The sequence below is a fragment of the Squalius cephalus genome, assembly GCF_949319135.1.
Source record: "Squalius cephalus genome assembly, chromosome: 1".
NCBI classification, from domain to species: Eukaryota; Metazoa; Chordata; class Actinopteri; order Cypriniformes; family Leuciscidae; genus Squalius; species Squalius cephalus.
In genome coordinates, this window is record NC_137122.1 from 5,574,848 (window position 1) to 5,601,507 (window position 26,660).

Here is a 26,660-nt window from a genome sequence, read left to right on the forward strand (position 1 = left end):
GCATGTTTAGTTTTTTTATACTACAAATTTTATAAAATGTTTACAAAACACTAAATACGTTTAGAAGTTTTACTTTATATTTCAAAGTGCTTAATTTTAAAAGTTCTTAATTTCAAAATACATTTGATCAAATTTCATAAATTGTGTTCAATGGCAGTTTTTAAGTTATATTCCTGAAATGTACTTGTATATAGTTTGCAGCATGACAACTGCACCAAGTGCTAAGAAGGAGCGCACCAGCACCTTCTGGGAGACCGATGTGCTGCAAAATTTTGGGGAAACTGAGTGGTACCTCAACTTCAGAATGCCAGAGGAGGCCTTCTTAAATCTCTGTGACCTTCTTCATCCTTGCATACCAAAGCAAACCATGAAGAGCACTGTGAGTTTGGAAAAGAGGGTTGCTCTGACACTTTACAAGTTAGCAAGTAACATTGAATTCCATGATGTTGCAAACCTCTTTGGAATTGGGGTGAGCACTGCCTGTGATGTGTTTTGGGAGGTGTGTAAGGGTCTCTGCCAACTGAAAAGGAAGTTTATTGGAATGCCAAAAAGTGAACAAGACGTGAAAGCCATAATCAGAGGATTTGAAGAGAAGTCAGGGTTCCCCATGTGTGCTGGGGCCCTGGATGGAACACACATTCCCATCATAGCACCCTCCAGCTTTCACACTGATTACTACAACAGAAAGGGGTGGTACAGCGTGATACTACAGGGCTTGGTTGACCACCAGTACAAGTTTCAAGATTTTGATGTTGGCTGGCCAGGGAAGTGCCACGACTCTTTTGTTTTTCAAAACTCAAAACTACACGCAAAGCTGGAAAATGGCACATGCTTTCCACCACTCACCAAGACAATACAAGGTGTTGACATACCTGTGCTGACTGTGGCTGACTCTGCCTATAGCCTCTCTGGTAATGTCATGAAACCGTTCCCAGAAGGAGTTGCAAGAGGGCCCCAACTGCAATTCAATGCATGTCTGAGTAGGGCAAGAATTCATGTGGAACATGCTTTTGGCCGTCTAAAGGGCAGATGGCGCTGCCTAATGAAGCGCAATGATAGTCAAACTAAAAACATTAAGTTTGTTGTTGCGGCTTGCATTGTGCTGCACAACTTTTGTGAGTCCTGGAAGCTGGATTTCCCACAGGAGCAGAGCACAGCAGAGATGCCTGAAGAGGAAGACACAGAGCAGGAACATGCAGATGATGAAGGTACCCTTGTTACACCCCAGCAGCTTGACCCGGCCAGCTCTACTGCAGAGCAAATCCGTGAAGTATTAGTGTGGTACATTTCTGAAAAGCAGTGATTGTTGTTGTGTGCAATGTGATTAAACATATTCGCTTAATATTTTTGTAGTTTTATTTTATTTATTTTTTCATTTCAAGCACCTTTGTAAATGGTTCTTTTGTAAGATCAACACAACTGTTTGTACGAACCAAAAAAAGTTACAATCTATATGTCTAATAAAACTTATGACATGTATCGAACATTTGTCTCTTTACTTTTAACATAAACTGGATTGTAACATATTCAAGTTTCACTATTAGGCATTAAAGTGCAAAAATGTAAACGTAGTGCAAAAAAAATAACTTCCTACATTTTCACAACATTATTGTTCCTTGAACAGTTCTTTAAACTTGTACAAACAAGTGCAACTGCACAATAATGTTTGCAAAAAACAATGCCCAGAAAATCTAGTGGTCATTTCTTTGGTCAGACAGTGAACGTTGATCTTGGACAACTGATGTTGACAGATTTTGGTGTGAGGCTTCACCAGGTGGAAAACCAAATGGATCAGATGGATAGTAGTGCTGAGCTGGATGTTGATATTGAGCAAACGAAGTTGAGGGTCCATACTGTGGCATTGCAGGTCTAAGCACTTGCAGAATTTGAACCATGAATTGCTGGGAATCTCGAGCACGCCTGTCTTCAGCTTCCTGACGCTTCATCTCAAATTCAAGACGTGCTCTTTCCAGATCCAGTCTGGCCTGCTGGAACTGTCTCTCCCAGGCAATGTGCTCCTTGTCAAGATGCTGTTCAACCTCTGCTGCAGTTGTATCTTTGTCATGTTGTATTAACATGTTTATCCCTCTCTCCATGGCTTCCATGATTTGAGTTTTTTTGCCTTTGCGTTTACGCCCTGATGAGAAAGATCACAAAATTGCATTGCATCATAAGACAAGTAAACGTGCTGTTATATGATAATACAATATCATGATAATGAACATGCTCAGTATTGTTATTGTGGAGATTTCAAAATGTAATCATTCCTAATGATTTTTTTTATATTTGGAATTAATTTAAAAAATACTTTTAAATCGGTTACTTTGTTCGTGAACAGTATTTAAAAGTTTAAAAATTTTTCACTATGGTATTCACCAACTATTGAGATACTGAATACTTTAAGACCTACACTATAAATGTACTATAAAAACATTTCAAACTGTTCTGATTCTTTATTATTGTTCAGTAAAACTTTACCAATAGCTTTGGTAATATTACATTATTTATTAGTTAACATGAACAATAGAAAAATAAATACCAAATCATGTTTTAATCTTGGTTAAATGTTAATTTCAACATTTACTAATACATTATTAAAATCAAATGTAGTAGGCCAATCTATTTAAAGAGCCTGAACTAACAATGAACTGTAGTACTTTCATTAACTAACATTAACAAAGAACAATAACGTGAAACAAATGTAGATGTTGCTCCTTGCTAGTTTATATTATGTACTAACTAATGTTAACAAAATGGGGCCTCACTGTAAAGGGTTTCATATTTTTCTCTATAGTGTTACATTTTCCAGTGCAACCTGTTTGAAAATGTTAGCTTTATATGTTTTTGGTATATTGTTCTTTATTATATGTAAAAATGTAGAGTAACTTGAAAATGTTAGGAGAACAACAGTTTTTGGTAAGCTAATTCAATTCCGTGAAATAGCAATATACCACAATAAAATTTCAGCAATTACCATTATATGACATTTTGAAAATACTGTCACCTCCCTAACAACAGAACAGAAATGACATGCATGACAACTTATGCAGGTTTACTGGAGAGAGAGCGTGGAAAAAACATACTTGTAATGATGGAATTTTGGCTGGGATTGGAAGTCAGCTCATCAGATGCTGTCATCGTAGCTGCTTGGTCTCCTGATGGCTCTGCTATACCAGATGAGCGTGAACTGGTACCTGTAACAAAACATATCAATTAGAACATTTCAGAGCTGCAAGAAATTAATTAAATGGCAACATTGACATTTTGTAAAGGGAAAAAATATCAAACTTACCAGAATTTTCACCTTCCTCTGAACTTGACACATCCATATGTCCATCCCCGGGGTTAGTCATAGGACGACAAGCTAACTAAACAGAAATATCTATTAAACATTGACAGTACTGGTTAAATGACTAAATCGTAAACAGTGTTATTTTGTCTATTATTAGCTTAATCACTGCATTTGTGTTTTTTTCATATGAATACTGCCAAAAGTTTAACTACTTTGTACACTGTTAATTATTTTATCATTAAAAAAATTATACTCTTAAAAATAGCAACTAACCAAGAACAGAGTCCAGTTCCTCAAAGAATGGGCAGCGTTGTGGATCCGACCCCGTCTTCTTGTTATGCTTCACACATTCGCGGTAACGTCGTTTCAGATATTCTATGCGGTCTTTGCACTTCACCCAGTCGAAGGTATTTTGTATAGATGGACAAACCTCACAAACTTTTTTAAAAACTGCCTCCCACACCTTGTGGTTATGTATACAATTTTCAAACTGAAACTGAAACGTAGGTTCGCTCCAAACAGAAATTAAAGCCAATGTTTCCTCCCTACTTCAGTGTCGCGTCACTTTCTTTTTCGCCGCCATCTTGCCATTGATCGGTCATATGACCATACGCAATCCACGCATTCTGAACACGTGATCTTCTGCAATGCCCACATGTAAAACACAGACACTCCTTCCTCGGTAATAAACACGGAGATGTTAGTCCCGTCCGAATCCGTACATGAAATCACAGACGTAGGTTGATAAGAATTGTAACTCAAACGTCGTTTGGAAAACTAGTCCCGTCCGAATAGGGCTTGACCTAGTTATGCAGCTGGGCTAGAATCTATGCCCCCTATTGCTCTGGTATAGTAACAGGACTGATGGTAACAGGACTGATGATTTAATGCTAATATGCTAATTTCTAGCTAACAGGTCAATGTCAGAAAGGCACATGGTATGTAATCTGAAAGGTTATTACTTCTAGATTTTGGTAATATCAGGATTAATAAATAATTGTTTATATGTACACTTTAAAAAATGGTAACAGGACTGATGTTGTATGCCGACCCCTCTCTAACAACCCTGACAAAACATGAAAAATAGAATATTTAAGAAGAGAGAAAATTACCCTTGCTTACACTGTGGAATCCACTTGCTCTAAATGATGTCACTTCCTTGAAATTATGTCACTTCTGGTTTGTACCATTATTTTATAGGGGGGTTTTGGTGTTAGTAACAGGACTGATATGAAATTAGGGGACAGTGATAAAATTACTTATATTTCTAAGAAAATATATCTATTTATGTCAAAATCATTGCTTAACAATGAGATTAAATTGAGACAATATAAAATTGTGAAAATTGTTTCATTTTACCAAGATTTTACAAATGAGAAGTCCTGTTGAAAAAGAACAACCATAGTGAGGAACAGGCCAAAATCCTTACCCATAGCATATAATATGTGATTTTAATTATTTAAAATTATATTTTATTGGCTTTTACCTGGTCTTATATTGATGCATATGATCTATAGTAACATTAAGTTTTTTAAATGACACATTTATTTGTTGTTAAAGCAACATTAGAACTGATTATTTGTAAGGGACGCAAAAGGCACCGATTTCACGGAATCACCCTTATATTTCAAGTTTTGACCCCAAATGTCACGTCCATAACGCTGGAACTCCCCAATAGTAATGTAAAGATGTGGTAGCATTGGATCTGGACGGGAAGGATAGCCTAACTCTGGGAGTTGGAAGCATAGGTTGGAAGCCCAGCGGGCACCTTGACGTCAATTTGACATCAACAAATAGTCAAGATTTTGACCACCATGTATGACATGCATGAATATGCATATTTTCATTATATTTTGTAATTATTTCCTTGTGGTTGTAAAGATGCCTAACAAAGGTATCAATCTGACATGTTTTTTCTGGTCCCTACATCTCAGGTCAATATCATTGACATTAAATCGATGTTGATTTGATGTCAGGAAACAAGACGTCAAATGATGTGAAATTTTTGTCAAAACAATGTCTGAAATGTCTGAAAATAGTATATTTATTACTCATTGTAAATCAATGTGATTCATTTTCAACATCTAAAAGACCTAGCCTGAATAATCTTGAAAGTTGTAGACCTGGGTCTATGTATTTTGCATGTGTGTTTTTATTTATTTAAATCCTAGCATATTTACATTTAGTTCACGTTTAAAATGACAGCAGACACTATAATTGCATATACTATAAAAGGTAAATTTAATCTGATATTGGAGCTTGATATTGAATGGTATAAAAATAGCATTAAACATCATGACATCAACATCATGGCATCCTGATGTCAAATATGCCCAGCAGGCACAGGATATAGACTATAACATCGGTCAGATGTTTGATTTTGGTTGAAAATGAAAGTCGGGTTGATGTCTAAATCCAATGTTTGTTTGACGTCAGGCTCCAACGTTGGGCAGTCGTTGAATTTTGGTTGGAATAAACCAAACAAAACGGTGAAATGCATGGCCATACACTTATTACAGCTTCACTTAAAACTAACCAGATTTACTTATGATGGTGGTTAGCGTTTGCTTTAGTTGTGCTCTTGACCCTTAACTCTTTAAATTCAACTTTTCTCTGGCTGCTATAATTGTGTGTTTATAAAGCACAAATGTAGTTGAAAAAGCCAAGAGAAAATGAGATCGGGTGATGTTGGCTGTTTATTGATGATGAAGACGATATCATTGTATAATTGCCTGAAATCCTGATCTTATTCAGTGTCTAATGCTTTGATTATATAGCACTTGTGATTTTAACATTGTTTTATTCAAAATATAAGTAATTTGATTCTACAGTATGTTGTTTATCAAAAACTACTTGATTTTTAAAACTATTAAGTGCACAAAAACCTTTAATCTATGGCAGTACTCAGACACACACAGACATCAAGAAACAGCATATGAATCTCAACAATGGTGACAATCAAACAAAATATCCAAATAATCAGATCAACTCCAGCTGCATAATTTATTAAAGCCGCAATGCATGCTGGGAGATATGGGTGAGTTTTGATTGGTGGTACCCAGCATGCACTGCAGCTGAAGCATTTCACTGATTGTCACCATTGTTGAGAGTCATACACTGATTCTTGATAGCTGAGTAATAATGTAGAGGAAAAAGTTTAATTCACTTAATGTTCTTAAAATCCTTTATATTATTTAACAAACAACATTGCTTTAATGCTGTAAAATCAATTGTCTTCTATTATAAAACAACATTTAAATCACAAGTGCTATATAATCAAAGCATTAGACTCTGAATAAGAGCAGGGATTCAGGCAGTTACATGATGATATCATCATCATCATCATCAGCAGCAGCAATAAACAGCCAACATCACCTGATCTAAATTTTCTCATGTTTTTTTTTTTTGCCACAACAAATGTGTTTTATAAACACACAATTATAGCAGCCAGAGAAAATTTTATACTACGAAGTCAAGGGTCAAGAGCACAACTAAAGCAAACGCTAAACACCATCATGGTGACTTTAAAATACAACTTTTGATTAAACCGGAAATTAAATAAAGTAAATCTGGTTAGCTTTAAGTGAAGCTGGTAATAAGTGTATGGCCATGCATTTCACCTTTTTGTTTGGTTTATTCCAACCAGAATTCAACGACTGCCCAACGTTGGAGCCTGACGTCAAACAAACATTGGATTTAGACTTCAACCCGACTTTCATTTTCAACCAAAATCCAACGACTGACCGATGTTATAGTCTATATCCTGTGCCTGCTGGGATCAACATCATGACATCTTGACATCAAATAAATGTTGAATTGACATCAAATGCCAACAAAGCATGACATCAAAATGACATCAGCAGAGGTCAAAATCTTGACATCAAATTGACATCGACACTTTGACGTCAATATGACTTTCATTTTTGACCTATTTCGTGACGTAATTTTGACATCAATGTTTGATGTCATATTGATGTTAAATTGACATCAAATGCCCACTGGGATCACTGCAACCTTTTATGTGATGGGAATAGATCTAAATACTTAAAAATCTTCTCACGATTCGTTAATCCCGATAGCTGTAATAGTAAAAACGTATAATAGCTGTAATAGTAAATGTTTTCGAGAGAGTTTCACATGTAATGCTAAATATTTTATATGCAAGCATGTCAGCCAATCACAGCACAGGGCGTTTACAATGAAGTCTCACAGCAACCAATCACAGCAGAGGGCGTTACACTGAAGTCTCACACAGACACTCCCCTTCAAACAGAGCATTCAGAGGCTAAAATCAGGCTAGGAAATATGCCTTTTATTTCTAAATTATAACAACTTTTGATCTAAACAACATACTAACATTATAAGGGCACCCCAGGAAACATTCTAAAATAATAAAATAAAAAGAGTTTCTGTTGAGTTTTGTGGGTCACCATTGTGCTGAAGAGTAGAGCCTGTGCTTCAGTTCTGGATGAGCACAGAAACACTGATGATAAGTTGCATGTTGCTTTATTTAAAGGCAGTGATTGTGTACTTGTTGATGCATTGATGATCTATTTGTTAAGGTCTTCAACTCATTCATGTGTGCTGTTGTTAACTAACACTTATCTGCAAGAGGATTGAGTACAACCGATGTTTTGTTAACTCATTTAAATTAATTACTTGTTTAGAAAACTATTTTTTTAGTGGACTCAAATGAAATAAGATCACAGTATATGAAATGGCTATTGATCAATTTAAGATAGAATCAGTTAAATCAGTTTACAACTTCATGACATCTTGACGTCAAATAAATGTTGAATTGACATCAAATACCAACAAACAAAGCATGATATCAAAATAACATCAAAATGACATCAGCAGAGGTCAAAATCTTGACATCAAATTGACATCGACACTTTGACGTCAATATGACTTTCATTTTTGACCTATTTCGTGACGTAATTTTGACATCAATGTTTGATGTCACATTGATGTTAAATTGACATCAAATGCCCACTGGGAGGGGTGTGTGCCGCGATTCTGCCTTCTCACACCGCGACCAGTGTTGTGTGTAACTTATTACAAGTAACTTGAGTTACGTAATCAGATTACTTTTTCAAGTAACTAGTAAAGTAACGCATTACTTTTAAAATTTACAACAAAATATTTGAGTTAGCCTACTTTTTCAAACAAGTAACGCAAGTTACTTTTGTTTTCCCATTTATTGACTGACAGCTCTCTTGTCGAGAGAGAGAGTGTGTAAACATGATGGTTATTGTAGTTCTAAACTAAATGTGAGCGTGCATTTACTCATCTCACTTGCACACAAAAAAGATTCAACATTCCTCAATATGAATAAAATCAGTGAAATGCGAACATGTTCCGGCACCTCCGACATTGGATCCGGAACCTTTTTTATTGGATCCGGCACCTCCCGTGTCAATAAAATTAATTGCCTAAATGAAATAAAATAAAATTACTGTTTTAGTGTTCAATGTTTGTGACACATGACTTGCGCGCTTGTTGTACGAGTTGAGATTGATGTTAGCCTCGATCGTTTCACTCAGGGGAAAAATGTCAAAAAGACGCGACAGTCAGATCCCAAACAAGCAAAAATCGTTTCTGCTGATCAAAAAGGAGACCACGGTGGACACAGTAGCCTAGTATCGACATTATATCTCGTTATTTCGACATAATAAGGGGACATTCTAATCTGCCACATTAAGCGTTCTTATAATGGTTTTCTATATATGGGAGGAAAATGCTTAACGTGTAAATGCGTTCATATTATGGGCTCATCTGATTTTTTGTACATAGCATATTTGTCAGGATTTTAGTATCATAATGATTAATAACGCACAATTATCCGTGAACTTGATTTGAACAAATGCCTTTCACTTGTGTGTGCAAAATTCAGAATTAAATTAATGTGCAGAAATGTGTACAAATAGAGAGTATGTAGGCCTACTATGCCGTTGTAGCCATTAAAAAAGCGCATTTAGTTTCATATTTGTTAAAATATTATAATGTTTTTTTTTTTTTTTCATTTATGTTGATTTATGAAAAGTGAACAGCACGACCGAGTAAGATAGGATGCGCAAGAGACATGGAGCGGGTCAGACATGATTTTGTCCGTTGAAGTTGAAGTTGTTTAGAAAGCCTTTCTTTAAAGTGAATTTCGTTTTGTATAAATTGTATCTTAATTTTAATCAAATTTTCATCAACCATTTGCCTGTAGGCCTATTTATTGAATACGAAACAAATATAACGGAGGCGCCCTCGTGCTCACTTGCATTGCACGTGAACTGAAGCATGAAACTCAGTGTATGCCTCACACAGACATGACAAATACATCAAATACACAAAGCTTGAAATGTCTTTAAACGAAATAATTCAAAACGAAAAAGGAAAAAGGCTCGATTATGTAATCCATTAGGCCTATTTATGTGCATTTCTCTCTATAAGTGCGTTCACACAGAGATGGCGATCGTCAACTTCATCTTTGCAGCTGAGTCGACACTTTTAGAGAAAACACTTTATTGTTTTTATTAATAAAAATCAATACAGGCGTCACCGGATTTACAGATGCACGCACACATATTATTTCGAAATAACGAGATATTTTGTTGAAATAACAGTCATTATTATTAATTTATTTGTTCTATCTGTAATAAAATAAATAAATAAATAAACATTATTATTAATAATAGCCTACATCTTTTAGAATATTTGATTGAATGCTGAATGTTATTTAAGTAGCCTACTTGTTCAATTTAATAAAATTAAAACTTTAATTGTGATCATTAACATAACTGAATATTAAATATTTAGTGGCCAAGTTTTGCGCAGCTCCCCGTCAATGATCTATCTATAGCACCCACTCAGCTGGCGCTGTCCCTGCAGAGAAGCTACGTAGGCAGTGTAATTTTTTTTTTTTTTTTTTTTTTTGTTCCGTTACCTCCAACCCCCATTTTGAGTCGCCGGATCCACCCCCCCTCTGCGCTCCGGGACCTCCCACTTTACAAATTAAGCACTGTGCAAACCTCCAATAACTAAATGTTAAATAAAACAATTATTTATGCATTTAATCTCACTTCATTGACTAATATACTTCTGATATCCAGAATAACAGCAGCTGAAAGGTTTGTTTGAGCTGTTCCTCTACTGTACACTGCTGTACTCTATCTCTACTGTACACACGTGAATCTGCATTTCCTTCAGCCTAAGGATTATTAATTTACTTTTGGTGTAAAAGGGTCTTTACATTTGCCCAAAAATATAACTTTTTTTGTTATAAAAAACAAGGCCAGCCCAGATGAAAAAAAAAAAGTAACGCAAATGTAATGTAATTTTCTAAAAAGTAACTAACACAATTAGAGCATAGCCTATGCTTGTATGTAGGTCTATGGGCAATTTCAATTCACAATACTTATGTGAATATTGTTTTTGAAATTTAAAACTTAAAAACTTAATATGCATTGACTTTTTCTACTGTAAATAAATGTATTTGTATTATTAGAATGTAATTTTCATTGACATCGAAAAAAGTCATGTGATTACATAATGTATGACACTTGTAATGCATTACTTTACTTGTTAGATCAAAAAGTAATCTGATTACGTAATGCACGTTACTTATATTGCGTTTCTTTACTCATAACATCAAAAAGTAATCTGATTACGTAATGCATGTTACTTTTAATGCGTTTCTTTACTCATAACATCAAAAAGTAATCTGATTACGTAATGCATGTTACTTGTAATGCGTTTCCTTTCTCATAACATCAAAAAGTAATCTGATTATGTAATGTGCGTTATTGTAATGCGTTTTTTTACTCATAACATCAAAAAGTAATCTGATTACGTAATGCATGTTACTTGTAATGCGTTTCTTTACTCGTTACATCAAAAAGTAATCTGATTAGGTAATGCACATTACTTGTAGTTAATTACTTGTTAGATCAAAAAGTAATCGGATTAGGTAATGCATATTACTTGTAACACATTACTTTACTTGTAACATCAAAAAAGTAATCTGAATGGGTTATGCATGTTACTTGTAATGCGTTACCCCCAACACTGATCATTTCAGATGAGATTGAAAAAACGTATCGCTCAGAGGAGGGCTATGATAGAAATGTGCATGTCCATCTTGAACATAATCAGAATTATCAGCTAATACGGGTAAATCTCCATACTCTGGTGCACTGGAGGGAGCATCTGAGTGGTTTCCACAGTTGTACCTTGACAGACTGTAGAAAATTCTGATGGAATCACGTCCTCATGTTCTGATTTCAAAGATATGCGAAGTGCAACTTGTATGAAGTTGTATGAAGCCATTGCAATATTTTGCATTTATATTTTTTGTATATATTTTATAGTTTTCACATTATTTGATATAATTGCATTGATTAGTTTATTAAATTCACATACTTTATCTGTTTGATTATTGTCTTATATTTAATACAGTATATCTTCAGTTTAAACCAACCGCATGCTGTCCACTCAAGTGGACATCTGAAGATCTCTTTGAAAAATTTGTAAAAAAATAAAATAAAAATCAATTCTTGTTTTTCATGCCCTAAGAGCAATAAAAACACATAGGAAAAAAATCCTGACTGAGGTTTATATAGGCTACTCCTTGGTTAGTTGGTTGGTAATGTTAAATATTTAATTTCATAACCTTACAGTACACCTTTGCCAACCATATTGCCATATTCTGTAGGTCAGTGGATATAATTAAAGGAACCGTATGTAGGATTGTGGCCAAAACTGGTACTGCAATCACTTTAAAAATACTGTAGAACGGTGTATCTCCTCCCCCTACCCCCTGACTCGAGGTTGCCAGATAAGCTGCAGGATTCAGCAGAAACGGCTGATTCAATGAGAGCTTCCAATGGCAAGTGACGACGAGATGTGTACAGAAAGTTTTTTTCTGTTAATTATGTTTATGCTATAGATATTTTGATAAGTAATTATGTATTTAAAAAATGTACTAATTGTCATTAGTTAAATATAATCGTAAAGATTTATGCTGCTGGTATATAATCGTAAAGATGTATGCTCGTATGTGACAGTATAATCGTAAAGATGTAACTTATGCTCGTATGTGACAGACACAACGGTAGCTGTTAGTCTAACTTGTAACGTTAATCTGTCATTAATGTAAGTACAAGCACAAGCCTATGTCACTATGTGTAACCATAGATATCATATATGATATCTATGTGTGTAATAACCAATATCAAAGATACAGCTATTCATGAAGTGAAAGTGGCCAGCTGTATTTTTTTAATACCCTGCAGCACACGTCCATAACGCTAAAATATGTGATGTGAAATACAGGTCAACTTGCAGCATGTGTAACTAGTCCACGATATACGTGAAGAACGAATGACGAATCATTTTTTCTGAGGTAAAGTTAGGCTTCTGTCTCAATTACGTTTCAAATTGCCATAATGGGCGTGCTAATGTTGTTTTCCTCAGCGTCTCAGCATAATGACAGAGAAACGGGCTCCTATAATGCATTGCTAATGTTAGCATGCGTCCAAGTGAGCTAACGTTAACTTACATTACTTTGCACGAACATGCATAACTTTGTTCGACTGTCATGAATATATGAAATGTCCATTGACATCAAGTACAAGTTAGCCAAGCATAAGTTAACTTAGATGAATCTTACCTGTCCAGGAGAAAATTAGCAACGTTGCGTCTGTGTTCAAATTCTTCTCCGTTTTCAGCCGTCTCCATCTTTCAAAAGCATCTCCAATACAAATTCTGGTTTTATTTCGGACTTTGTCACGGCGAATTTCTGAATTATAACGAGGTCTTTTTGATTTAGTAACGTTAGACATTTTTATCCGACTAGAGTTGGGGTAGGTTAGAGCAAAGCTGGCAACCCGGATCCCGAAACACTACTGACTTCGTGATTGGTAGATAGGTGGAGGGAGGCGCGTCAGTCCAAAACACAAAATGACAACATCAACATCAGTTGAGGGCTGCAAGTCCACTTTTTAAATGACAATATCCTGGCCGGACTACTGTTGTCGGTGATATAAGTATTTGAAATGAACATGATTTCTTAATGTCTAGTGACACATCAGGGCCATTTTATGATTAATTGAAATAGATTTCTTACATACAGCTCCTTTAACTTATGATATGTAACCAGATAGTGGCAAGTTTTGATATCAAGTAGCTGTCCCTCATATACCTACTTTCCAACGGTTTATATCAAACTTGCAACTGTATGTCAGTGCATACATCAGGAAGGAGGACCACATTTGTTTTCTGTAATCCACTAATGTATCCAGCTCAGGGCTCGAAATTCTTTTCTTTTTTTACTTGAGCACCAGCAAAAAGTTAGGAGCACCCACCAAAAATTAAGTGGCACCACAACTACAAATTATATATTAACAGATTTATTTTATTTAAAAACAACACCAACAATGACTGGCTTTACACATCCGGTGGCCAGGATTTAAAATGTGGTCTTCTGGCTCTCTGTCCCCTCCTCAATTTATTTTCAGCTGGTGGATCCACATTAACCAACTCCAGAATTATTTGCGACTTTAGGTGACAGCTTACAGCTTACTAGAGCTGGGCGATATGGCCAAAAAATCATATCTCTGTATTTTTTGGATAAATGGCGATATACGATATATCTCTGTACTTTCTGGATAAAGAAAAAATGTATAATAAAATAATAATAATTCACATCCTGCTCAATGATATGCTACAAACAATGCTGTTGAAGGATTTGGAAACAAATATAGTGAATGTAATGAAGGCTATGCAATATATTATGTGCAAAAAGGTTACACCCATTATAATGGTCACTTTCATAAAAATATACTTGTAGGTTTAAAATTCCATGACACATTTATTGTCTCCAACAACAAAATATTTTAGCAGTAGGCTTGCGCTACTATTCTATTGTGCTCCGTCTGTTTGGCGTGCATGCGCGTGGCGGCACTCATTCACGGAAGCTTGAATTTAGCGGAGATTCACTTGCAGAAGCTCATCCTCTCCTGACAGTGAAATGGACATATTTGTTTTACTTTCTAACATTTACAGATGGAGAATATACCTGTGAGTGAAATGCAAGTTAAGTACTGAGGAAAGCACTACATCTCAAACGCATTAAACAGCGCAAGTATTTATATGTCCGTCAGCAACAGAATCTGTCAGAGCATCTGACAGGGCAAGCTGCTCAAAACTTGTTAAAAATATCTTACCAGTTATTTTGAAGACCTTAATATAAGCTTTTATCATGTTTAGGACACATTGTACTGTGTACTTTCACTGCAGCCGCTCACTGTGTCCTCGGGTATTTTTCACAGGGCTGCAAACAGGCGCCTCCCGCTTTTTTCGCGTCAGTTTGGGTGACTTGTGTGAATCGTGCAGATCTGAAGATTTTTTTTTAAGAAGGGGGGGGGGGGGGGGTTGTCTGAGAGGGTCTGATTATAATTTCACCAACAGTAATTCTGGAATGCCTCCACCAACAAGTAGCCTAAATAGGAAATAAGCGAATCAGAACACTGCGCGCCAAAACAGTAGTATGTGCACAAGCGTGAACCACTACTAGGGTTTCTTTTACGGTCTCACTCTGGTATCCGCCACTGCCTTACAATAATGTTTAATTATTAAAAGCTATATTTTTTGCTGTAGTATCAAAGTACTTAAAGTGGGCTTTAATTAATAAATGAAAAGCAAAGTTACAACACCCCCACCCTTTTTTTTTTTTGCTGATCCGAAAAATTATCTGATCCATGACTCAAAAACCATAATATGAACCATGAGTTTAGTGATCTGTTGCACCACTAATACCCACAATTCTGCGCAGCATTTTAAGCCCTGACTAGTATTTAACACATGCTATTGTAAAAGGTCTGTTTGTTTATACATTTAAAACTGTTATTTATTATAATATGTTTTTATTTTCATTCCATTGTACAGGTGGCAGACTTAACTGTGCAGAGAAGGGCTGCAGCTATTCGGGGTCTTCCTTTTTATTTCAAGGAACATGGAACCATTTGCAAGACTATTCTGGTAATTTTTTTATATTTATTGTCCATTGAAAATGAACGGGATCATGTTGTTTTGTCACTGTGTGTCGCTGGCAGTTTAAATGGGACTAACCTCCCTCAAAGGGCATTTGAGAGAAAGTTAGCCTTCTCTCAGGCAGCTTTTGAGTCGCAAGTCCCTAAATGAGTATTTTGCTCCGCTTAAACGGTCAAATATGCACAAAATTATGTCAAACACCTGTCTTGGCGAGTAGTCAGTTAAAATAGTCAGTTTTGGTATGTAAATGAGAAATATAACGCATGTTATGTAACAGTATATTGGAGCTGTGCATTAACTCTTGTGACAGCAGCCTAATATTCCTGCCGCTGTCTGTCATGATAATCAAAGAGCAAAAGACAAAGAAAATCACTCTCTGCTCTTGACTGAATAACTTTTGTAATTGGGTTAGGGTTAGGGTCAATTCTAAGCATACATCTGTATTTAATTTTTACAATGAAGACTAACCAGTGTTATTTTACATTTGATTACTTTGATTTCTGTAGTATTTCTTACCCAAGTATACTGTTGAACCCGCCTGAAAAACTTAAAGCTGTTTATTTCATATCTCTTTATTCTATTGCATTTATTTGTGATGTTGTTTGCGATTTGTTTATTTGTTCTCGTCTTATTACTGACTTTTGGGGGGGGGGGGGGGGGGGTAATGGAAATGAAATTTTACATTGAAGGAAAGTAGTTTTTTTTTTTTTTGTATATGCTGTCAATTATAGTTCTTAGAAATCGGTTTCAGCAGGTCATACTATATATTTTAAAGTTTGAATTTTAAAAAAAAAAAATATTAAAAAGTGAGGATATGGCCAGTGAAGATGTTCTGGATTTATTCACTATTTGTAGACACAGTATTAATATTGCTATTTTATACTTTTTACAGAGTACAGAGGCATTGGATCATCACAAATTTGCAACGAAAATGGGAATTATTGAAGTGGTGAGCAGCAACAGTTCAACTTCAAGATCCCTTTCCAATGGGGTAAATGTTGCAATTGTCCTTGAAGAGGAAGTTGTCCTGGAAAACATGGGAGACTTTGTGAGTGCGTTCATTGTCCTCTTTGGCTTGCTCTACGCACTTAACATGGAACACAACAAGGACTTAAAATGTACCTTCGAATTCATTCAGAAGGTCTTTTTGAAAATGGGAACTGAGTGCAGCAAAAGAGTGCAAATTCTGAGGAGCAAATTATTAGAAAACTAAGTAAAATTTCACTTAACCCTATAGGGGAGAAGTACCTTTTGTGAGAATGCTATTTTGCAGCTTTCTGAATATTTGCAAATGTGTTTACATGTTTAATATTTGAAGTGTAAGATGCAGTTTCATGAGCTCAAAATACCTCCTGTGAGAATACTAAAGTTAAGATGAAATTACACTAAACACTGAGTGAAGTAACCCTAAAGTACTTTTTTTTGTATTTTTTTTATGAGAATACTAAATCTAAATGCATGATTTTAAGTTCTACTGTGCAGACAATTTCACTGTATTTACCATTTTAAGGTATTTATATTGTTAAAATGTAAATAAAATGTATTAAACTGTGGCAGAATGGCTTGAGTCTTTAATATATAATTGATGTAATGATATATATAATTTTATATATTTTTATATATATACAGTGCAATGCATAAGTGAATACACCCATGCTAAAGTTGTCTAAAAAGAGGAATAAAAAATCATCTTTTGGAAACTGAACTTAATGCCTTAATTTAAAAAATTAGGAAAACTCCAACCTTTAAGGACACCAATTTTCTTTGTGAATGAATAATGTATCGTAAATAAATAAATGTTCTTCCTTAAAATACATGGTGCATAAGTGAGTACACCCCTATGTTAAATTCCCATAGAGGCAGGCAGATTTTTATTTTTAAGTATTTAAAAAAAAAAAATTTTGAGGATACTATGCATCCTGATAAAGTTCCCTTGGCCTTTGGAATTAAAATAGCCCCACATCATCACATAGCCTTCACCATACCTAGAGATTGGCATGGGGTACTTTCTATAAGATCATCTCTCAATGCAAATCAAACTAGCTTTTAGGCTAACTGAAATAAAACCATGCCAATCTCTAGGTATGGTGAAGGCTATGTGATGATGTGGGGCTATTTTAATTCCAAAGGCCAAGGGAACTTTATCAGGATGCATAGTATCCTAAAAAAAAATTAAAAAAAATACTTAAAAATAAAAATCTGCCTGCCTCTATGGGAATTTAACATAGGGGTGTACTCACTTATGCACCATGTATTTTAAGGAAGAACATTTATTTATTTACGATACATTATTCATTCACAAAGAAAATTGGTGTCCTTAAAGGTTGGATTTTTCCTAATTTTTTAAAATAAGGCATCAAGTTCAATTTCTAAAATATGATTTTTTATTCCTCTTTTTAGTCAACTTTAGCATGGGTGTATTCACTTATGCATAGCACTGTATATATATATATATATATATATATATATATATATATATATATATATATATATATATATATATATATGTGTGTGTGTGTTTTTTTTTCTTTTTCTTTTGGGGCAACAGAGAATAAACAATACATTAAAGCTGCTTTACTAATATAAATTTACCAATATACATTTTTAGTTTAGGTAAAACAAAAAAAGAAGGCTACTACAATTTAAAATTTATAATTGGGCCAATAACATGGTTTGGTAAACTTAATTTTTTTTTTCAATTGGTTCAATGTATTATTTCTCATTGAGCCAATGGTAACAGACTATTGCAACAATTGATTAAATTCAATTTACAGAATTTCACTTGGGCCAATCGAAAAATTTAGATGTTATCGGTCACTTGAAATTTTTGATTTGGGAGGGTTAGAAATTTTTTACAGTGTAAAGTAAAATATCATAATTTATATCATAATTATTTTAACTGTTTTACAAAAGTACAGTTACTTTTTCACAAATTTCCTGGATTCATTTTGTGAAACTCTCTGTAAAAAAAAAAAAAAAAAAAAAAAAAAGAAGTTGAGAACCAGTTATCTTCAGGAAATACACTGTACTCTGTAAAAAAAATAAATAAAAAAAAAATCAAATTTTACAGGAAATAACTGTTTTTTTCTGTTTTTTTTATTTTATTTTGAATTGCAGTAAAAACTCTGTAAAATGATCTCTAAACTCGTATGTTTTAAATATTATGACATTAATGATAAAAGACAGTAACTATTTTATACAGAAAAAATACTGTAGTTTTATACAGTACTTTTCTGTTTTCTTAAATTACATTCAAACGTATGTAAAATTACAAATATAATCTGTAATTAATACAATAACGAATTAGATGATAAGTTAGATGATAAAACAGTCAAATGACTGGCAGCAACGGCTACCAAACAAAACCCTTAAAATTACAGTAAAATCTCCTTCTGAAAACACGTCACATGACATTAAACATTAAACACTAACATATCTCTCTAGATCTCAGCAACTTGACTTATTTCAGTCCAGTTTGACTTTATTTCTTTCATACAAACCTTCTTATTGAGAAATTATTGAAAATAATTAAGTTTATCAGCCTGATAATGAAACATATGGAACGGAACTTTTATTTTGAAGTGGTGAGCCACCATCACATAAACCATAAAGTAAATGAAAATTTTGTTAATTCACAACATTAATATCATCAATGACAATTTAAGCCAAACATAACACAAAACACTCTTAAGTACTTAGACCATTCTTAAGAGAAGAATGAATGACAACAGCCTATTTTAAAACAAATCAACATATACAATATATTAATGTTGTACCTTATTACTATAACAAATCAAAGATTGTAATAATTAACTGTAGTAATTAAATTAATTTAGAATGATTATTAGCTAAGGTGTTTCTATTAACTCTGGTGCATCAAAAGCAGGTGTACTAATGCCTCTCCTAATAAAACAGTGTGTATGTGTGTTTCAAGTGCTCAACAATGGCAGCTTTACAAAGATTCTTAAAGCTGGAGCACAGAAGGCGACTGAGAAGTCAATCAGTTTATATAAATGCCCACATAAGGACAAATTTTACCCCTCTTGACTCACTATCTAATGATGCAATTTTAAGAAAATTCCGTCTTCCAAGGACCAAGATCCTTGAATTATTTCAGATAGTGAAACCACACCCTCAGAGGGCAACAAGAAGAAACTATGCCTTAAGTCCAGAGGTGCAGTTGTTAGCTACACTGCGTTATTTTGCTGTTGGAAGTTGTATGGAGGTGGTGGGTGATGGCCTGGGGCTCAGCAAGTCTTCAGTCAGCAAAACTGTGACAACAGTAACACCTTTGCTGTTACAGCTGATGAAGAGCATCCTGGTTTTCCCCAAAACTCCTGAGGAAATACAGCTGGCCAATCAACAATTCTATGATATTGACAACATCCCCAGAGTGACTGGCATCATTGATGGCACCCTAATCCCAGTATTAAGCCCTAAGGTAAATGAGCCCTTGTACATTTGCAGGAAGGGCTTTCCAGCCCTTAAAGGAGAACTCCGGTCAATTTTAACATTGAGCTCATTTTTTTGTAAATTTGGAGTGCTGTCAATACAGAGAACAACGACAAAAATCGGTGTTGCCTACACCGTGTTATCCTCTTTTTAAAATGTGCACCCTGTTGACTTAAATGGGACAAGTACTAAACCTGCTTTTAGCCTCTTAACATCCTTGATGTGTCATTACAAGTGCCCAGCCAATGTGAGTGATTCCTTCAGAGTGAACACGGTGAATCTGACTGCAGTAGATGTGAAAGATATGAATAAAAATAATGTTTATTCAGCCAGCTTCTGTTTTCGGTTGAAGTCCACAGTAGTCGATTGTCGAGTTCACGCACATAGTTATCACGCCAGATGGCTAAAAAGGTGGCTTTGGTGATAGCTGGCTCCTGGGAGACAGTGTATATCCTCTTCGCCCATACCTCTTGACACCTGTGCAGCATCCAGCCACTGCAGAGGAAAGCTGTTCTGTTATTGTGGTTACTGCAATTCTCCACAACATTGCAGTCAGGGAAAATGTCCAGCTTCCTGAGGAGGAAGTTGATGCCGTTGGAGCCGATGGTGAGGAAGATGCTGTTTCTGATGATGATGATGATGATCCTTGAACCCACATCAAGGCAGAATGCATCCTGCAGGAGCAGAAGTCAGAGAACTTTTAATTCAGAATATGTTTGGATGGTAGGCTAATATTTTACAGTTTGGATACTGTGTTTTCTATTATTTGTTTAATTTAATCTGACATAACTTGTGTTAATAAATAATGTTGTTTATTTGCCTATGTCCCCCCCCCCCCCAATGGGAACGTTAAGCAAACAATGAACTTGTTAAGCAAACAATGAATATGCATTTGTTTCTTATAACGCCATGAGAATATTATATTCTACACAAAACTGCTTATTTATAATTTTTTCTTAATTCATCGACTGTATATAAAAAATACTGTGGTTTGAGTGTGCAATATTTTAAATAGCCTAGTATGTAAATTAGCTATACGTTTCCTTAGCGCTAAGCACTGCATATGTTGCGTATGTGTAGGCTACAGTACAGATACAATTTAATATTTAAGGGTAAACCCCTAAAATAATTTTTGTAAAATATTGTTATATGACAATTTGTCTTTGGGAATTTAACAAAGCTACTCGCTTGCACACTCACCGTTTCTTCGCACAAACGAAACCAAGGCTGCGTCCCAACCGGCATAAATAATCCTTTCGGAGGGCACTTCCAAGGGAGAATAATTGCGATCGTCACGCTATTATATCGTTTCAAATAATTTGTAATAAAGAAAGCAAATTGTGTAAAACCTGAGCACCTCGACTTTAAGTCATCCAAATCACTTAAAGGTCCCATGACATGAAATTTTCACTTTCTGAGGTTTTTTAACATTAATATGAGTTCCCCTAGCCTGTATATGGTCCCCAAGTTTCTAGAAATTTCAATCGGTGTAAATCGAGCTTTTGCTATCTTTTTCTGCCTTTGAGAAAATGGAAGCTCAATCGCGCTGATCTTGAATCTCCTCCTTGTGACGTTATAAGGAGAAATGTTACCTCCCCTGTCTCTGCTTTGCCCGCCCAGAGAATATTTTCCGCCCATGAGAAAATGAGCTAGGAAGTAGGAACGCGCGCGCGCGATTTTAGTTTGTCCACGAGAGATAACATGGCGTTTGAGCGAGCGAAGCATAACAATTGCTCAATAATTGGATGTACAAATGAACACCGAAGGGTTAATACAGAGCTGGGCTTGCTGAACGTCTGAAACTAAAGTCTGGATCACTCTCTTTGGCTCAGCTACATGTTATGATGAGACGTATTGTGTATGGTCTCTCTCTCTCTCTCTCTCTCTCTCTCTTTCTCTCTCTCGCTCTGTCACTCATGCAGGTTGCACCTCCCTAATTGAACGTGTCGAGAATGTGCCCTGTGGTTGGTCAACCTGGAACTGCGCGTCTTTCAAAAAAGAGGAAGAGACGTGGATCCGGCAGAGAGAGAAAGGGGACTGTTGTTCACTCATTGCGCTGTTGTTGAAACTGTTGTGTTTTTGGAAAGAGAAATATCTCAGTGTAGTGACTTAAATACTGTGTTATTTATTGTCCATTTATTTTATCCCCGTTTGTTGTTCTTTTTCCTATATATTATTTTTAACCGTTCTGTGAACGGTTTTTTTTCTTTTAACACTCAACGTGTCTGAGTGTTTCGTTCCTTATTATTATTATAGTAAATATCACTACTGCAGCACAGAAGCCGTAGGGGTTGGGGTGCCACTTTTACTTTATTGTGAACATACGTTTCTCCTGTTTTTGGCTAGTTAGGGAGTCAGTTCAGTCTGTATATTTTTGTTTTCTTTTTCTTTGATAGGATAATAAGTTTTCTTTAAAAAAAGGTAAATTGAATTTTTGTTTGTTATTTTGGCTTTCTCAACCCTGAAGTTAATTTGCTTCTTTTTCATGTCTTGTGCTGCTGTTTTCCAATTTGAACAACTTGTTTCAAAGTAGCCTAATAAAAGAAAAAGAAACAAGAACTCAGTTGTATCGTACATTATTTATGTTATTCTCCCGGACCCTAGACCTGGGACGTAACATAAATTGGGGGCTCGTTCACAAAAAAACGGATTATTATGGCAAAAATGTATCCATGAACTCTTCTTGTGGCTGCGCAGTTGGTAAGTCATTCCAATTAATTCTTTGTTTGACTGCTTTCCTGTTGGTGTGGAGTGCGACTAATGAACAGAGTGTTATTATGGAATTTGATTTGACTGCCTTTACACTATCTCCGAGCACGGAACAGTTTAATCGCTGTCGTAAGGACGATCTGTTTAAAATTGCCGAATTTTTTAAAATTGTAGTACCGCATAAAGCTTCTAAGAAAGAAGTAAAAACCGCGTTGCATCAGGAATTGATCATGCAACGAATATTGCCTAGTGAGTCGGGAATGAGTGGTACAGAAGCAAGAGCTTCTACGCCGACGGAGGTCGACGAGAAGCCCGCATCTGCGCCATTCTCGCCCGTACCGTCCAGATATCAAGCGTTCGCGCCAGTCAGTAGTACTCCGTTTGAACCCCATTCGGACCCGCTGTTAATGTTAAGAGCGAAGGAGGTAGAATTGGAAATTAAACGGGAGGAGAGTGAGACAAAAAGGCTCAGGCTAAGGGAACTGGAGCTTGAGTTCGAAAGGGAACGGTTTCGGCGTGATCACGGCCGGCCTCACCCGACTGGGAGCGCGCTGGATAATTCTCCTGTTTCTCCCTCGTTTGCTCGTTTACCTAATACTGCCCCTATGCCAGTCTCCTCCGATGCCGTTTCAGCTCCGCTCTTAAGTTCGTCGCCTGGGTTTGATGTGAGCAAAAACATTAATTTAGTACCTCCTTTTCGCGAAGCTGAAGTGGACAGTTATTTTACAGCTTTTGAACGTGTTGCAGCTGCCTTGCAGTGGCCGAAAGAGATGTGGGCTCTTCTACTGCAATGTAAGCTGACTGGCAAGGCACAAGAGGTTTGCTCTGCGCTGCCGGTAGAACAGAGTCTCAATTACGATGTGGTGAAACAGACTGTTCTTCGTGCTTATGAATTAGTGCCGGAGGCTTATAGACAGAGATTTAGAGCCCATAAGAAAGCAGATAAACAAACTTTTGTGGAATTTGCAAGAGACAAACAAGCTCTTTTTGATAAGTGGTGTGCTGCAAATAAAACTACTACTTTCGAAGCTTTGAGGGAGTTGGTTTTATTGGAAGACTTCAAGAGCTGCGTTTCTGAAAATTTGGTTGTACACTTGAATGAACAAAAAGTCATGTCACTTTCAGCAGCCGCTGTTTTGGCTGACGAGTTTGTGTTAACGCACCGAACGTTTTTTTCACCTGTACGTTATGATAAGTTCGCTGTCCATGGTGCTGAAGGGCAGGTAAAGGGGTTAGGCGGTGCTTTTAAGCCTGTGAGAGGAGGATCCTTTGGAGGCCGTAGGGGTGCTGGTGCTCAGTATCGCCCAGGGGAAAACAGGGTATGTTTCTATTGCCTAGATGCTGGCCACCTAATTGCAGATTGTGAGGCATGGAAGAAAAAAAATGCATCAGCTAAGCCTAAAGGTGTTGGTTTGGTACAAACTTTGAAAAAAGTTTGGTCATCCGATAAAGAAAAAGCACAATATGAACCGTTTATGCTACAGGGGTTGGTGGCATGTAGCCGTGAGGAAATATCTAAGCCAGTGTCTGTTTTACGAGATACGGGGGCCGCACAGAGTCTTATGCTGTCTGGCACTCTGCCTTTGTCACTTGAAACATATACGGGTTCTGATGTTGTTTTGCGAGGAATAGGAATAGGCTGTGTAAAAGTTCCCCTACATAACGTCTATCTCCAAACAGATATAGTAACAGGTATTGTGTGTGTTGGAGTCTGCAATGAACTGCCCTTGGAAGGAGTCGATTTTATTTTGGGAAATGACTTAGCTGGTGGTACAGTTTTCTCTTCTCCAATTGTTATTAATCCTCCTGTAACAAATGAGAAAAATGATTTGTCTTCTCAGTTTCCAGATGTTTTCTCTTCTTGTGTAGTGACACGAGCCCAGGCCCGTAAATTTGAAGATGTGGTGGATATTTCTGATACTTGTTTACAATCTATAGGTGATAGGATGGTCGGGAAGTTATATCTGGAACCAACATCTTCGACCAGTGGTATAGCCTCTTTACAGATGGGTCGGTCGCAATTGGCTGCTGCGCAGAAATCTGACCCGTCGTTAGCGTCATGTGTTGCGGCTGTGACAGATAAGATAAAAGTTCCTAGTGACAAGGTAACTTATTTTTTTGAAAATGACGTTTTGATGAGAAAGTGGGAAAATGGCGATAGTGTTCGTCAAGTTGTTGTTCCTACCGGTTACCGTTCGCAAATACTGAGTCTCGCTCATGACCATGTCCTCTCTGGTCATTTGGGTATTCGAAAAACATACGATCGGGTTTTGCGATGTTTCTTCTGGCCTGGCTTAAAATCTGATGTTGTCGCTCACTGTCGGTCGTGCCATGTTTGCCAATTAGCCGGTAAGCCAAATCAAACCGTGCCTCCGGCTCCTCTACATCCGATCCCAGTAATAGGCGAACCATTTGAGCGCATCATTATTGACTGTGTGGGTCCTTTGCCGAAGTCTAAATCGGGCCATCAATATTTGTTAACAATTATGTGTGCCGCAACGCGTTTTCCAGAGGCCATTCCCGTACGAAGTATAAAGGCTAAAATAGTGGTTAAGGAGTTAATTAAATTTTTCTCTACATTTGGCCTACCCAAAATTATTCAAACCGATCAGGGTTCTAATTTTACTTCCACACTGTTCTCCCAGGTTCTTCGTGAGCTGGCAGTTAAGCATCAACTTTCGAGCGCCTATCATCCCGAGTCACAGGGCGTGCTCGAACGTTTCCACCAGACCCTTAAGTCCATGCTGCGCGCGTTCTGTGTGGAAACTGGAAAGGACTGGGATGAGGGTCTGCCGATGTTGATGTTTGCTGTACGTGAGACCGTGCAGGAATCTTTAGGCTTTAGTCCGGCTGAATTAGTTTTTGGACATACTGTGCGTGGGCCATTAAAACTGTTAAGAGAACAGTTGTTAATGGAAAAGAAATTTCCTGTGACCGTGTGTGATTATGTGACTAAAATGCGTGAGCGCTTGAGTCATGTGTTGGAAATGGCCAAATCAAATCTGGCTACGAAACAAAGACAGATGAAAGAACATTTTGATAAGAAATGTGTCGCTCGAGGTTTTCAGCGGGGAGATTTAGTGCTCGTTCTTCTTCCGCTACCTGGCTCTGCACTTCAAGCTAAGTTTTCAGGGCCCTATGTCGTGGAAAGCAAATTGAGTGACACAAATTACCTGATTCATACTCCTGAGCGTAGAAAAAAAAGCCGTGTTTGTCATGTTAACATGATTAAAGCTTATGTGAATAGAGGAACTAGTGAAGGCTCGGTTGTTGCCCCGTTAATGACAGTTACTCTTCTGCCCCTTACTGCTGTCTCTGAGGATGACGAGTTGGTCGCCACTGAAACTATGGCCATTACCGCTAAATTGTCCAACTCTGAATTGTTGAAAAATATAGAGGGTTGTTTGTCTTATCTCCCACACTCCCAGCGTATGGAGGTTGTTTCATTGATTCACGAATTCTCTTCTCTCTTTTCAGACAGTCCTACCCAGACCAACGTTCTGTTTCATGATATTGAAATTTTAAAATCTACACCAATTAGGCAGCATCCATATCGTGCAAATCCCAGGAAGAGAGAAGAAATGAGGAGTGAAGTAGATTATCTGATAAAACATGGATTGGCCGTGCCCAGCTCGAGTCCATGGAGTTCACCGTGTATCCTAGTGCCAAAGCCTGACGGTTCGAGTAGATTCTGTACTGATTACAGAAAAGTGAATAGTGTCACCAAGCCAGACTCTTTCCCGTTACCTAGAATGGAGGATTGTATAGATCGCGTTGGTGCCGCCTCCTTTGTAACCAAGTTAGATCTATTAAAGGGTTATTGGCAAGTGCCACTTACACAGCGTGCCTCCGATATCTCCGCATTTGCAACACCAGATAACTTCCTACAATATACCGTAATGGCCTTTGGAATGCGAAACGCTCCCGCAACCTTTCAGAGGTTGATGCAGAAGGTATTGTCTGGTGTGGAAAATTGCGATGCATATCTGGATGATGTGGTCATTTATTCCCGTACATGGAGTGATCACCTGAAAACACTACGTGAAGTGTTTGCTCGTTTCGAAGAGGCATCATTAACTGTGAACTTAAAAAAATGTGAATTCGGAAAAGCAGTGGTTACTTACCTAGGAAAACAGGTCGGACATGGACAGGTGCGTCCTGTTAA

The 26,660-nt window shown here is 36.6% G+C and overlaps 3 protein-coding genes across 4 annotated transcripts in view; 2 read left to right on the forward strand and 1 right to left on the reverse strand.

Moving 5' to 3' along the window:
* Positions 1-26,660, forward strand: part of LOC307155885 (uncharacterized protein) — a 468,056-nt gene that overhangs the window by 302,003 nt on the left and 139,393 nt on the right. The window lies entirely within an intron of this gene.
* The window catches only part of LOC307155857 (interferon-induced very large GTPase 1-like), a 250,519-nt gene that overhangs the window by 203,666 nt on the left and 20,193 nt on the right, over positions 1-26,660 (forward strand). The gene's annotated exons all lie outside the window — the stretch shown is intronic.
* Positions 1,374-4,434, reverse strand: LOC307165790 (uncharacterized protein). The gene is made up of 3 exons (XM_079883758.1): positions 3,293-4,434; positions 3,084-3,194; positions 1,374-2,137 (listed from the first exon to the last, which is right to left on the reverse strand). The coding sequence occupies exons 1-3, from the start codon at positions 3,351-3,353 to the stop codon at positions 1,692-1,694; spliced, it is 618 nt and encodes a 205-aa protein (XP_079739884.1). The 5' UTR covers positions 3,354-4,434; the 3' UTR covers positions 1,374-1,691.

Excerpts from the sequence above, each read along its gene's own strand:
- LOC307165790 (XM_079883758.1), bottom strand. The coding sequence starts at position 3,353 with ATGACTAACCCCGGGGATGGACATATGGATGTGTCAAGTTCAGAGGAA. Across the intron at positions 3,195-3,292 it reads AGAGGAAGGTGAAAATTCTG|GTACCAGTTCACGCTCATCT; the intron begins GTAAGTTTGATA and ends GTTTTGTTACAG. Across the intron at positions 2,138-3,083 it reads CCAAAATTCCATCATTACAA|GGCGTAAACGCAAAGGCAAA; the intron begins GTATGTTTTTTC and ends CTTTCTCATCAG.